General features: G+C 34.7%; 1 protein-coding gene across 3 annotated transcripts in view; it reads left to right on the plus strand.

Moving 5' to 3' along the window:
- The window catches only part of KIAA1109 (KIAA1109 ortholog), a 182,002-nt gene that overhangs the window by 37,361 nt on the left and 129,313 nt on the right, over positions 1-15,328 (plus strand). For all 3 annotated transcript variants that reach the window (XM_040967356.1, XM_040967357.1, XM_040967358.1), the window contains exons 12-20: positions 285-441; positions 835-913; positions 3,958-4,049; positions 5,603-5,720; positions 8,655-8,810; positions 9,072-9,169; positions 10,505-10,683; positions 10,854-10,960; positions 11,940-12,148. In XM_040967356.1, the coding sequence (XP_040823290.1) occupies positions 285-441; positions 835-913; positions 3,958-4,049; positions 5,603-5,720; positions 8,655-8,810; positions 9,072-9,169; positions 10,505-10,683; positions 10,854-10,960; positions 11,940-12,148 (1,195 nt within the window). The remainder of the gene's footprint in view (positions 1-284; positions 442-834; positions 914-3,957; positions 4,050-5,602; positions 5,721-8,654; positions 8,811-9,071; positions 9,170-10,504; positions 10,684-10,853; positions 10,961-11,939; positions 12,149-15,328) is intronic.

A 15,328-nucleotide genomic window follows, 5' to 3' on the forward strand; every position in this document is an offset into this window, starting at 1 on the left:
AGTGGATAATCAATTCTTTCTTTGGCATTTTAACTGTTCAAACACTTGTAGAGTGTCTTTAATTTCTTGCAGTACACTTGAGCAGTGCAGATTTGACCTTACTGATATCTAAGTTTGTAATAGTGTAGGTGTTAAATTTCTAAACTCAGTTATCTCTAAAAGTTTAAAATATTAGAGAAAAGATTTTTATTTGTTAAATGATATGGATATACTGGCTTTGGTCCCGTATTAATGGTAATTTTGTTTGATTAACATGCTGTTACTCTTTCGACCTTCTTATTTAGAGATTGCTTATGGAAATTTTTCTTTCCACCTGATTACCAAGTTTTGAAAGTTTCTGAAGTTGCTCAGCCTGGGAGACCAAGACAGATACTTGCTTTTGAACTACGAATGAATATTATTGCAGATGCTACAATTGATTTGCTGTTTACCAAAAACAGGGTAATTTTTGTAATAATATAGTAGAAAATATTGTTTAGGATTTGATTTGAATGTTATTTCCTAGAGTATTTTTCTGGTGATTAGTCTTGTACTTAGGTTAATTTTTGTGAACTCTCCCCTTGAATGAGAAGTATGTTCCTTTAATCATGCTTTTATTAAAGGCCAAATAATGGAAAGAACTAAGTAGTAATAGATGTTCACACTGTATTTTTTCTTTCCTCCTCTATATTTGGCTAATTTGTTTTAGTTTATATTAGATGCACATCTGATCTTCTGTTTTTTGGGACATTGAATAGGTATTTAGTACATTGATAATTGTATTTCTTAGATAACTGAAAAGTATGATTTGAATAAAATTATACTGAATGCTTTGTATAACTTTTGTCTTGGTAGGAAACAAATGCTGTACATGTAAATGTGGGGGCTGGCTCATACTTAGAAATTAATATTCCAATGACAGTTGAAGAAAATGGTAAGTTACCGTTATTTTCTCTTCTAAATGATTGTCCAGTTAATGTTTTTTAGTCCTTTTCAGGTACCATTAATAGAGTTTATTTTTAATGTAATTTGATAAACCTGTAGCTATTAAGGGTATATATTACAGAAATAAATTATTTGATCACCTAAAGAGAAGGAACATTTTTTTTTTCCTAACTAAGTCTTATAGTTCTGTGCTTTTATCAGATCTTGAGCAGTTCTTTTGGAGAATTGTTTATAGTTTTCTTCCTGTATGATTTTTGTGTTAGATTATTGGGCTATGTTTCTAAGTGCTGTGTCTCTACTGGTGTATTTCAAGTGTTGAATCTAGAACCTGGTACATGGATAGTAATTGAGTGACTAATAGAATTTGTTTTAGACTATGTTGTTAGTAGATTTTAAGAAAGCTAGGCTCTTTGAACATCATCGTTATAAGAAGCAAATAGTAATTTAAAATAATTAAAATGTTATTAAAAATAATGTTTTCATAGCTATTTCTTCTTAACTGAGATTATTATACAAGTTCATTATACATCTGAAAATTTAAGTATCCAGAGAAGTTAATTAGTAACATGAAACATACTTTTGTTTAATTTATCAGATTGTTGTATGGTTTCTTCATTCTATCTGGTTACTGCCATCTTCTTACTACATTTGTAGTTGGATGCAGTTGAGATGAACTTTTTTTTTTACTTTATTAAAAAGATATATTTTATTTGAAATAAAATGAGATGGAGGAGAGATCATATGGCTCTAGTGGCAAGGCTGGCACAGGCAGAAATCAGGAGCCAGGAGTTTTATCCACATATCCCAAATGAGTGGCAGGGACCCACGCACTTGGTTCATCTTCCTCTGCTATACACAGGCCGGTAGCAGGGAGCTGGTCGTAAGTGAAACAGCCAGGGCAGGAAAAACACCCCAATGGGAAGCTGGCATCACACATGGTGGCTTTCTTGACTATGCTGTAAGCTTGGCCCTTGTTTTCTTACCTAAGAGTAAAGGGAATAGCAACCTGTTTGTATTTTAAAATAATATACTGGCAGTGTTACTGTTATTATGTTTGGTTAATTTTTTCTTTTTAAAAATTTTATATTTCATTTCTTTGTCTCTTTGGTTTTACTGTGACTAAAGAGTAAGGGGTTGCGTTGACTAGGTTCTTTAGCTCACATAAAATTATAGCTTTCTTGAATAAACAAACTGTTAAAAACGTAGCTGATAATCACATATTGTCTTTTACTGGTAACTTTGTGGTTGTTTTCCTGACCAGTAAACCTTAGATAGCTTTGTAAGAGTGATCTGGATGGAGATGCTTCAAATTCTCTGGGGTTTAAAATTCTCTGTTAATTCAGTGCAGGCAGATGGAAAGAATAAGCTTATCTTAGGAAAGCATTAATTATTGGTCTAGAACGGGTGTACAATCAGATTCTATAGTATTGATAATTGTTCTCTAAATGAGGAGGAAGTTCATTTATCTTTTTAAAAGTGATACACTTGGGAAATAATACTTATCTTACCACACAAAAATTTGTGAATGTTGGCCCACTGATGGGGCCACTTGTGTGTAAGGGGATTGGTATCTCCAGCATATGTATTGCACACTTGTGGCAAGTGCTTCAACAAACTGTTTGTAGAGCTCTGAGTGAGTTAGGGGTCTAAGGAAGGCCCAGTCAGGTTCTTAAGTAGCTTTTAAGGTGACTGAAGGGAAAGTGGGTTTAGGTATTAGGCAAGAACAATATATAACAACAAATAAATTTAAAACTTTTTTCCAGAGATTCAGCTGTTTTGAGGATTGGGGTTGTGGGACTGGGCAGCAGTATATTGAATTAAACTGTTTGATAATGACCATAGAATTAGTGTTAGTAGGAGCTAACGTCATGGCACAGTGGGTTAAGAATTATTATTAATAGGGCCCAGCGCCATGGCCTAGCAGCTAAAGTCCTCACCTTGAACATGCCAGGATCCCATATGGGCGCCGGTTCTAATCCCGGCGGCCCTGCTTCCCTTCCAGCTCCCTGCTTGTGGCCTGGGAAAGCAGTTGAGGACAGCCCAAGGCCTTGGGACCCTGCACCCATGTGGGAGACCTGGAGGAAGAGTTCCCGGCTTCGGATCAGCACAGTACTGGCCATTGCATTCACTTGGGGAGTGAATCATTTAATGGAAGATCTTATCTCTGTCTGTCCTCCTCTCTGTATGTCTGACTTTGCAATGAAATATAAATAAAAACATGGGTCCAGTGCCGTGGCCTAGCAGCTAAAGTCCTCGCTTTGGATGTGCGGGGATTCCATATGGGCGCCGGTTCTAATCCCAGCTGCTCCACTTCTCATCCAGCTCCCTGCTTGTGGCCTGGGAAAGTAGTTGAGGATGGCCCAAAGCCTTGGTATCCTGCAGCCACATGGGAGACCTGTAGGAGGTTCCTGGCTCCTGGCTTTAGATTGACTCAGCACCGGCCATTGCAGTCACTTGGGGAGTGAATCATTTAATGGAAGATCTTATCTCTGTCTGTCCTCCTCTCTGTATATCTAATTGTCCAATAAAAATGAATAAATCTTTTAAAAAATGATTATTAACAGATATTAACCCTACCAAGAAAGGAAATACTCTTCATTTCTGACTTGGGTGGGAATGGACTATGTTTTTGGAAAATTGCCATTACATAAATTATATGGTTCAGAAACTCATTTAATTAGGAGTAGTTGAAATTACATACGTATCCTTGAGTCTGTGGAAGCAAAAGCATGGGTTCACCTTGCATACTTAAAAGTTATTTTTTAGCGAATAGATATGTAGATTATATTGGAAGGTAAAGTCAAACTACCTGTTATATGAACATAAAACATAAAACATAAATTGGTTTTATATGAAAAAACCAATCAGTTGTTACATCAGAAAGTAGCCTGTCATTGAGGTGTGCTCAGATAGTGAGTGAGCTTTGTTTCTCAGTGATTCCTTCATTGGGTGATGGTAGGAGTTGGTTGTGACCACATATTTTCTAATTGTGTGATTTTCTTTTGTTTCTTGCTTTTTATCTTTTACTATTAGGTTATACCCCTGCAATTAAAGGACAACTCTTGCATGTTGATGCTACAACTAGCATGCAATATCGGACACTTTTAGAAGCAGAAATGTTGGCAGTAAGTCTAGATTGTAATATTTGTAATGAAATTTGAATTTTGTTTCACTTTTAAATAGAAAATAATAAAACTGGAAATAGTCTAATGGTCGTCTTCAACAATTATCAGCTGCTCTTGATCCTACTATGGGAAGGAGTTCCAGTGCTCAGAATTCCTCCTTTGGTATTTCACTTGACTCTGCTAGAGTGGAGAAGTGAATACTAAGTGAAGGGGTTAACCTTTGAAAAATAAGAAAAACTGTTAGATCATTGTTTGTAAACTTCATTATAAGAATGGAGTAAATATCCCAATTATATAGAAAGTTTTAAAATTAATTATTTTATTTAATAGTGAAAATTAGACAAAGACATACACACACACACACACACACACACACACACACACACAAGTGTGTGCATGCTTACAAAGAGAGAGAGCTTCCATCCATTGTTTTACTTCCTGGATGGCTGCAATAGCCAGTGCTTGGCCAGGTTGGAGCCAGGAGCCAGGAGCTTCTTACATTTTCCATTTGGGTCATGGGGATCAAATATTTTACACCATCGTTCACTGCTTTTTTGAGACCGTTAGCAGAGAGCTGGATCAGAAGTGATGTAAGTGGAACACAGACTGGCACCTACATAGGATACTGGTATTGTGACAGTTTAATTTTGTATGGCACCATGCATATAGGATAATATATGGACAACATTTTTAAGCATATGTTTTCTAGTCCCATTGGTCTCTTTTTTAGGATTTATATAATATAATCCGTTGTACTGTTAATGAGTAAGATATACAGAAAGTACTGATACTTTGGAATGCTCCAGATTAGAAACAGATAAAGTTAGAAATGTCCGTGATTATAGGTACAGATTGAAGATTAATTAATCAGGTGGATTATTACTTTTTAAAAACTGAGGACAGTATCAGTAACAACAATAAAAGTCATGGCCAACAGATAGAATGGTTGATATTTAGAGAAGATTCTTTTATCTAAGATGGTGATATAAGGTCTTTAGTAGGTAAACCAAAGTAGACATCTTATATATGTGTGTAAATTAAGAGAAAAATTTTGTAATTACTAATTACTAAGAATAAAACAAACGCCATAATTTGAGTAGACACTGAACTGGCTACTTAACACTTCAGTGAAATCTTGAGTTGTTGTTGAGGTACCTACTGTGTAACAGTACTGTTCCTGGGCGGAAACTTTTGCCTTTGCAGGAATCCCAGTGTCACTTTGTGTGATAGTATACATGACACTTGATTGTCCACTAAACTGAGCTTCTCACTGAACAGATGAAGCTTAAAGAGGAATTAGGGATAGTACAGTGTCAGAGTGGTGATCTAATTTGTTGAATTTTTTTTTTTAGTTTTCTGTCAATATTATAGCTTAATATTTCAAGTGGCTGAGTGTAATTGTGGGTATTGACCTTTAGTCAAAGCAGTACTAAAACCTCATGGTAGGAAAATAAGTTTTAATTTACTACTAATGTATTTGACTTCATTTCTCATATTGCTCACAGCTTCACATTTTGAACTCTTACATTTTTTATTTAATGGTTATTTTACAGTTCCATATCAATGCCAGCTATCCTCGAATATGGAACATGCCACAGACCTGGCAGTGTGAATTAGAAGTTTATAAAGCCACCTATCATTTTATCTTTGCACAGAAGAACTTTTTTACAGGTAATTTTCTAAGATAAGTATTGTATAAATATACTGCACTTTATTATATATATGAGATTTATTATGTATAACTTATTTATGTTCAATGTTTTGCTTTTATATTCAATATAAATATTTATTTATTTGAAAGGAAAAATTACTAAAGATAGAGGGAGAAATAGAGAAGGAGAGGAGATCTTCCATCTGCTGCTGGTTCACTCTTTAAATGCCCACACTGATTGTGATTGGTCTAGGCTAAAGTCAGGAACCTGAAACTCCACCTGGATCACTAGGGAGGGTGTAGGGGTCCAACCACTTGTGTTGCTTCTGCTTTCTGGACTGCTTTACTAAGGAGTTGTATTGTAAATGGAGCATCTGGGATACAAACTGGCGCTGATGTGGACTGCCAGCATTGAAGGCAGCGATTTAACCAACTATACCACATTGCTGCCCTCATGATTCATACTTTTACACTTCATATTCTGCTGCAGATAGCAAATTAACTATTTTCATGTAGGTGTTTTGTGTTTTTTCATAATCTCCTCAAAAACAATAACCAAAAGTTGAGTTTATAAATAAATTGAAGAATTCAGATAAGCTGTTGCTTTTTATTGTTCTAGTGGAGGTTAAAATGGGGTCAATGAATCAGTTTCTCTGTGTTCTTGAGTTAGACATTAGCATGACTTCATTATTTCAATTGTTTGCATCTATAATAGTATACTGAAATAACTAAATATGAGAGGGAAGCAGGCAGAGAGGCAGAGAGAGAAATAGAAAAGAGAAATCCTGTAGCAGCTGGAGCTGGATCATTCTGAGGCCATAGGCTTGGAACTCCAATATTCATTCTCCTGTGTAGATTCCAGGGACCCAAGTATTTGGGCTGTCACCTGTTACCTACAGGTTGTGCGTTAGCATTCAATTAGAATCAGAAGTTAGCCAGGAGCCTACACTGGCAGTCTGTTAGAGGAAGTGTGCTTGGTACCTGTTAACCTGTGTTAACACATCTATGTTAAATTTATATAACATCAAATACTGATCCCTTATGTGACATAAATTTATTTTTACTTTCATTATAGAATCTGTCATTTTATTTTTCAATTTAAAGATGCCCTTTAAAATTAAATATTTACATTATTCTGTTTTTATTAAAATATCTTTCACAAATTTATAGAATGATTACTGCCTGCAGTTTACTTGAGTGCCATTCAGATACCTCAATTAGTATAATAAACCTTCATTTTCTTTTCAAATCTAAAAAAAAGTTTGTTTATTGGAAAGGCAGTGTAGGGAGAGAAGAGTGACATCCGCTGTCTGCTGGATCACTGCCTCCATATTGAGGGTTGGGCCTGACCAAAATCTGGAACCAGGAGCTTTCTCTGGGTCTCCCATACGGATGGCAGGGGCCTGAAGCCCTTAAGTCATTTTCCATTGCCTTCCCAGGCTTCAAGCAGGAGGGAGCTGGATTGGAAATGGAGCGGCTGGAACTCAAACTGTTGCCCGTGTGAAATACTCTCATTGTAGGTGGCAGTTTCACCTATTACACCACACTGCTGGCAGTGCCAGTCTTCATTTTATGAAAGAGTAAACTTTACAGTACTCAAGTCATTTTCCCATAATTACATAGCTAGTAAACTATTAAAACCAGAATTTAAGATCAGGACTTTGTAGGGTCTGAGTTTTTGGTATCACAGTAGTTCTTCCAGTTGTTCCTTACAGATACTTTGTAATTTTCTATACAGAACATTGTGCTATACATGTAAGTTTGACTCATCTCTAAGGATATATAGTATTCGCATATGTTTATGCTGGGATTATATATAAGACATGTAAATGATACAGAGCCAGAAGAAAATGTTGTGGATACCATATGGAAGATCAGCGGTGTGAAAAGATTTTACTTAATGGGATTAAGAAATAAAGTATAGAAAACCAAAATATATCGATAAAATTTTAAGAGGCAGCAGTTGAAACATATAACAAATTCATAATCAACAAAAATGATTGATTATGAATTCTAAGAGACCAAGTCTATGGATGAAATTTCATCATTCTAATTAAGAGTATAGAACAGAGCATAAAAGACAGTGGATGCTCAGTAGGCTTTTTAAGGATGTATAAACATGAAAAATGTCATTAAGGGATCTAGTTGTAGTAAGATACTACTTTTCAGTACAAAATATCGAGACTCTCCTCACCCCAGTACAGTCCAAGCAACACAATGAAAATAAAAAAAGATAGGAAGATTATTAGGTAGAAGGAAATATATTAGCAGAAAGGATCCAATGATATCGCAAGTCAAGAATAAATTTTCTGGTACAAATGGATTTTGTTCTTTTGGAAGGCAATTGTATAATTTATGATAGCATTGAATTAATTCTTCAGCTTTGTTTTTGGTTCTGCTTCTGGACTATAAACTGACAAAAGGATCCTGAGTGTGTAAATATCTTGTACAAAACTGTAAATTTATGTATATAATGCATAAATCTGCATAGACTAAATATCCACATATAGAAAATAGTTAATGTAAATCCTGGCAAATCTCTTTAGTAAATTATCTTGCAAAATTTATATTAGCACGTGTCAAATAATGGAAAAATGAGTTCCATGAAAAGAATGTGTATGTAGAGTAGAATAAATGTCTAAATACATAATTAAAAGGAAATGTATCAATAATGTTGGATATGTGAATAGTGGATTATCAGGTGTCCCAACGCCTGCTCAACTTTATTTATAAAAATGCATAAAATTATTCCTGTTTAGAATTATGTAAGTAAACATTTGTATATTAACAAATAATTTAATTATATCTTAATCACTTTTTACTTATTCTAGTATAAAAGTTCTTTTTAGGTGCAAAGGGAAAATTTATTTTTGAGTATTTTAGAGAATCTATATGTTTTATTTTCTGAATTTCAGTTAACTTTACGTTTTTGTCCTCTGCCCCTATACTTTTAGATTTAATTCAGGACTGGTCTAGTGATAGTGCTCCAGACATTTTTTCATTTGTTCCATATACTTGGAATTTTAAGATCATGTTTCATCAGTTTGAAATGATTTGGGCTGCTAATCAGCACAATTGGATTGACTGTTCTACTAAGCAGCAGGAAAATGGTAAGAAATTTTAAAATTAGATTAAATATTCTTGTTAAGACAAATAAAAACAAAGATTAATTACTATTGATTTTTTCGTTTTAATAGACACTAGAATTGATTTCTTTCCCCATTATATTGGCAGACTCTCAGAGAACTATTTCCAAGTTTATGTTGGACTAAACATATTGTCTTTAATTTTGTTTAGATACATATTTAAGGCAGTTTTTATATTTAAATTTGAGTAAGCTTAAAAGTAAATTTACTTCTTATTTTTTGTAGTGTATCTGGCCGCCTGTGGAGAAACACTAAACATTGATTTTTCATTGCCTTTTACGGATTTCGTTCCAGCAACATGTAATACCAAGTTCTCTTTAAGAGTACGTATAATTGGATGCATTGTTTATTCCATAAGGTTTATTAGTAAGTTTGATTTCCCAAAGCTTATCTTTATTGTCCTCTGTCTATCCCATTTTCAGTTCTCAGGTATTTTAGCTTTATGCCTACTAATTGTAGAGTCACAAAGTCCCTGCTTTTCTTCTTTATGAGCCCTTAAGAAACTGGCTGAAAGAATCCAGATTCTGAGTTGACAAGTTTCTTAGCTTATTTCTGAACACTGAGATTTATAATTACATGTTCTCTTAAAAACTCTTGCTAGTTATAATGGTTGCTTTTGTCTCTGAATTAATTTCACACTTCCTTACTGGTTTTTCATTTATAAAGGAGTTTTTGGAAAGGTTTATGTATTTCAAAAGTAGAGTAAGAGAGAGAGCGAGAGATCTTCTGTTTGATAATTTGCTCTCCAAATGTTGGCAAAAGCTGGGCTGAGGTTGGAGCCCACTTTTCTTGGGCCACCTTTTGCTGCTTTTTCAGCGCGTTAGTGGGAAGCTGCATCAAAACTCAAGCTGCCACCTCCCATATGGAATGCCAGCAGTACTGGTGGTGACTTAATGCGCTGTACCACAATGTCGGCCCTTGATTCCTAGTTACTACTGTCAATTCAAGGAATAACCACAGTACTTTTTATTATTATCGTTGTCATCGTTGTCGTCATCATCATCATCATTTGAAAGCCTGTTTCTATTCCAGTTTCCTACTATGTTAACCCAGGCAGGTGGCAGTTAATGGCTTGGCTACTTTAATTTTTGCCACACATTGATTTCTGGGCTTCTCACTTTGCATGATGTGGCCCTGACTGTTGGGATCATTTTGAGAATCAATTGGCAAGCGGAGGAGCTGTATCTGCCTCTTCCTTTGCCTTTCAAATTAAGAAAGGAGAATGAATAAAAATTTTCTAAGATTATGCGTATTAACTAGCAACCGTATGATGTTATAGTTCATATATGGGTTGTATAATGTCCAATAAGGGTGAACAAATCTATTTAATCAAATATTTAACTTTCTCTTTATGGTAAAACTTTTAAATATTTTTCTGATAATTTAAGAGTAATATGTAGTATGTTATCACTATTTGTAGTATCCTATTATGCAATAGTACACCTGAACTTTTTTCAATCTGCATTTTCTTTTAGTCAGTGTAGTTTTACTCCATTTTTTCTTATCTAACTGTGCAATGTAAAATAAGGCTTATACAGTGTTTTTTTTTTTCTTTCTAGTTTTGAAGATTTTTGTATATTGATTTGACTGGAAATAATAAGCTAACATAGTTGTGTGCCAACTTTATTACCTTGTGATAATATACTTATGTTTTTTAGGGAGAAGATGTTGACCTTCATTTGTTTCTACCTGATTGCCATCCTAGTAAATACTCATTATTTATGCTGGTAAAGAATTGCCATTCAAGTAAAGTGATTCATGATGCTGGTATTCCTGCTGAATGTCAAAGTGGCCAGAAGACAGTGAGACCAAAGTGGCGCAACATTACTCAGGAGAAGTAAGTAAATTAACAATAACTTAAATATTTTGTGCTTAGAATTAATGATGCCAGAAAAGGTCTGCTTTATTCTTTCAAAAATAAAAAATGTTTGCTTACCTGTAACTAGTTTCGGTGTATAATTAAAGGAATATAATCTGAGTAGAAATTTTATTTCTTCTTCCTCAAAGGGCTGGTTGGGTTGAATGCTGGACAGTTCCAAGTGTCATGCTTACAATTGATTATACATGGCATCCAATTTATCCACAGAAAGCAGATGAGCAGCTAAAGCAGTCATGTAAGTGTTTGAATGTAGCTTGTACTTTGAAGCAGCTGCTGTTTGGAAATGCATTTATTCTTATTTTTGCATTTATCATCTATTAACTGTATGACTTTAATTGTAGTTGACTTATTGCATATCTGCTATGCATTAAATACTAGACTAAGCAGCTTTCTGATACGTTACCTCATTCAATCCTTACCATGATAATTCTATAAAATATTTATGATTTTAAGGTTATCTTTTAAATCTGGGAGTCAGAGAGACTGGCAAAAAAACTCTTATTTTCTAATTCACCCAGAAAAGCTTTTAACAGCTAGAGCTTTGCTGGGGCCAAAGGCAGGAGCCAGGAATGCATGCAGAGTGGGTTGTAGGAACAGTTACTTGAGCAATCACTACTGAATCTGTGTATTTAAGGTCCTTAATTTTGTGAAATGTTAGTTTCTTTAATGTATTTTGAGAAATCTGTAATTTATAGGTTTTTAAACACAACTTCTGTTATTACCAGAGGCAGAAAAGAATTAGTTAAGTTTTTTTTTTTCTGTTTTTCTAGTGAATCTAATTTCAGATAATAATTTTCATAGTTATTACTGTGTATGGTGGCTTGGTAATGTTATACTTATTTGCTTAAAATTTTGGTTACATATTAATATCTACCAATGCATAAATAACTTTGTAGATTAATGCCCAAGTAAAGTTAAGGCTTAATTGTGACACAAATTTATATTGCAAGAATTCAGTGAGCAGGTTATTTGTATATGAAATTTTCATTGATTTTGTGTGTGGTGATTTGCATATTTCTTTCCATAGTTGGGTCAAATTTATACTTTATTGGTCTTTAAGATTTGTGGTAATCCACAGTGATATATCAGAATTAGTTGGTTTAATATTTGTGATGTAAAATTTTTTAGTGAATATTTCTCTGGTGAATTTCTAAGAGATCATTTCTTTCCTCCCTCAAATATTTATTCATTATTTTTTTTCAAAACCTTCTCAGTGTCAGAAATGGAAGAAACAATGCTATCTGTCTTGAGGCCATCACAGAAAACATCAGAGAGAGTTGTTTCTTCTCCCTCTGCTTCTTCACGCCCTCCTGTGGATCCCTCAGAACTTCCACCTGACAAACTTCATGTGGAAATGGAGCTTTCCCCAGATTCTCAGATAACTCTTTATGGACCTCTGCTAAATGCCTTCTTATGTATAAAGGTATGATTATAGAGGGAAGTCATGTAACTGTAAAACGTAGGTTAAGAAGTAAAAAAGTAGTTCAAAACTGATGCCATCTCAAAAAGCAGTTGGGTGATTTAGTGTTGAGGCTATGTTATGATGTTGACTGGACTTACAGTTTTATATTCTGTTAAAGAGCTATTTAGAAAAAATAGTACGCTTCAGTTTGGCTTTTTTAAGCATCGAGTATGTACAGGAATGATAGCAATTACTAGAAATTAGATATGTATTTTTCAAAGAGATTGTCAGATTTTGACCTGTTTAATCAATGCAGCAGTAGAAATACTGTGTTAGCATAATTCATACTTGAAGATTTCACTTCAAATGAATCTGTTAATAAAGGATGGCAAGATTTCATGCTAAAAAATCTAAAATATTTGCTTGGAACTTTAAACATGAAGGAAATATAAAAAATAGTTTTGCTTAGTACTAAGTTTGATTTTAAATACATATGCATTACATAGAACAATGACTAACTCAAGTGTTGATTTTGTTAAGATTATTGCGATGCAATTGCATGATTGACAGTATGGTAACACTTGAGGTTAAGATCTGTAGTATGGTTGTGATAAGAGTTTTTTTTGGAAAAAATATTTCAAGAAATATTAATTTACTTTATGTAATAACCTAATCCTTCTACATCTTTGCCTATTCCTGATAGCTTTGTCTGTGATTTGTTTTCTTGATATTACTTTGAGCAACTAAATGAAATTCTGCAATTTTGCAAATTTATTTGACTTTTGACTTTTCATTGAATGTTTATTATCTCTGATAATAAAAGATTGATTATTTCTCAAAACATTAACATCAAGAGCAGTAGAATAAGTTGTGTGAATTATAATTGTGTGGGACTAATTTTGATGCTGTTTACTTGTTTTTCCAGTTTCACAACTTCAGAGATTGATTTTGAATCTTTAGATAACAAGGAATCCCATAAAGTACTGACAGGTGTGATTCCGGGGAGGGAGTAGAATGACCAGAAGTGCTAAAAAAAAGTTGGTTGTAGATGGCTTTAACTGCCTGTGCTTTGGTATCTTTTCCAAGAAGTCATCACCTGTACCGTTCCTTGTTGGGTGTTCTCTGTGTTTGCCTCTGGTTAATTTGATGGTGTTTGGGTGTAGGTTTAGATCCTTGATCCATTTAAAGCTAATTTTTGTATAGGGTGTAAGAGGGTTTTTGTTTCTTACTTCTATAAGAAGATATCCAATTTTCCTAGCAGCATATGTTAAAAAATAAACCTTTCTCCTTGATTGTTTTAATTTCTCTTGATAAAGGTTAGTTGGCTGTAAATGTATGGGCTCCCTTCTGGGATTTCTATTCTGTTCCACTGATTCTCTTCCCTGTGTTTGTACCAGTACAAGCTGCTTTGATTACCTCTGCTCTGTAGTACATCTTGAAATTTGATATTTATTGTTTAAGGTGGCCCTGGATACTTGGGGTCTGTTATGTTTCAGTATGAAATTTTTATCTGTTCCTGGCTCTGAGAATGTTGTTAGGATGTTGACTAGGATCATGTTGAATCTGTAGATTACTTTGGGTAATATGGGCATTTTGATGCTGTTGATTCTACCTATCGTCAAGCGTGGAAGATTTCTTCATCTTTCATAATGTTTGTAGTTTTCATCCTAGAGGTCTTTCACATCTTTGGGTAGATTTCCAAGGTAGTTAATGTTCTTTTTTGCCATTTTGAGATCAGATTGATATTATAGGTTCTCTCTCAGCTATAAAATTGTTTGGAACTCAGTTGTGGTCTCCCACGTGAGTGTAAGGGTTGTAAGCACCTGGGCCTTCACCTGCTATCTCCCATCCCCCAGGCGGCACATTAGTGGGAACCTAGAATGAAAAATAAAGCCAGGACTGTAAGCCAGGCACCTTTAAATCGGATGCAGGTGCCCAAGATTACTTGGTTTCTTGAAATGCTAGATGTGATTTCCTGAAAAAGTACCAACTGTTGATAACACAAAATTTATCTTATCAGCAACTCAAATTGGACATTCTTATTAAAGTTTCAAACATTTCTGATGATTATTCAAAATAAAATGTGTGAATTATTAATTGTATTTGGTCAAATTGGTTTTCAGTTAGTTAACCTACTACCCCTAAAGGGTATCACTGGCCATTACCTCAGAATAGTGAGAAGCAAAGATTGAAAACTGCGGAATTATACAAAACTTCAAAGGCCTCTTTGAAAAAGTAAATTGTAAGATGTTAATATAATGGAGGGTGGTATTTTGAAAGTTTACCATATGATTCTGTAACTTTTTGTGGGGTGTTTTTTTTGTTGTTGTTTTGTTTTTGTTTTTGCTCTAAAATATTTCCTAAGCATCTTATGTGGGTCTTACATATACTTAACTGTACATGTGTTATTAGGAATTTTCCCCATTAGCATGAGATGCCAGCTGCAGCAAGTCACATAGGAGATCTTTATACCAGCGGCAGAGGTAGCCACAGGGAAGTGAGACAAAGCAGGGCAGGGGAAGATGGCTGTGGGAAGGGAGAGAAGGAAGAGGGCAGAGAGAGAGGTTTCCTGCCATAGTGACAGGAGGGGAGTTTGAGGGAGGCCAGCAGGAGAGAAGGCCAAGAGCCAAGAACCAGGGAGAGCCGAGGACCAAGAGCCTTTATTTTCTCAGAGACAGGTGGCCTCCAGAGAAGCAGGGGCAGAGAGCAAGGAGAGTTATAAAATAGAGAGAAAGCTTGTTTTTTTTTGTTTTGTTTTTGTTTTTTTTTCTTTCTTTTTTTTTTTTTTTTTGCATGGGGTGGATACTGAGAGTACAGAGTCTCATTGACTGGTAGATGTAGCAATAGGTGGGGCAAGGGATAATGGGCCACAAGGGATTGTTGGATGTGCTGTCAGGGAACAAAATTGGGTGTGGACCTAAAAAGCCTGGGAATCAAATCAAAATAAGGGAACTGAAAGCCTAAGGGAAACCAAGACGGAAACTAAAGGGAGCTGATGCCTAAAGGAAACAACTATTTAAAGCAGTGGTTGGTCTAAGATGGTGGGAGGGGTGTCATTAGTCTTTGGGGTTGATGTTTGAGTTACTCCTCACACATGTATTTCAAGGTTTCTATTTAAGTACCAAAATACACTTGCTTTTATTCCAGTTTGGGGTTTGGAAAATGTGAAAAAGTATATTGGAAATATTTATTTTGTTTTAA

The sequence above is a fragment of the Ochotona curzoniae genome, unplaced genomic scaffold, assembly GCF_017591425.1.
Source record: "Ochotona curzoniae isolate NIBS_2020 unplaced genomic scaffold, NIBS_Ocur_1.0 scaffold_4506, whole genome shotgun sequence".
In the NCBI taxonomy this organism is placed as follows: Eukaryota; Metazoa; Chordata; class Mammalia; order Lagomorpha; family Ochotonidae; genus Ochotona; species Ochotona curzoniae.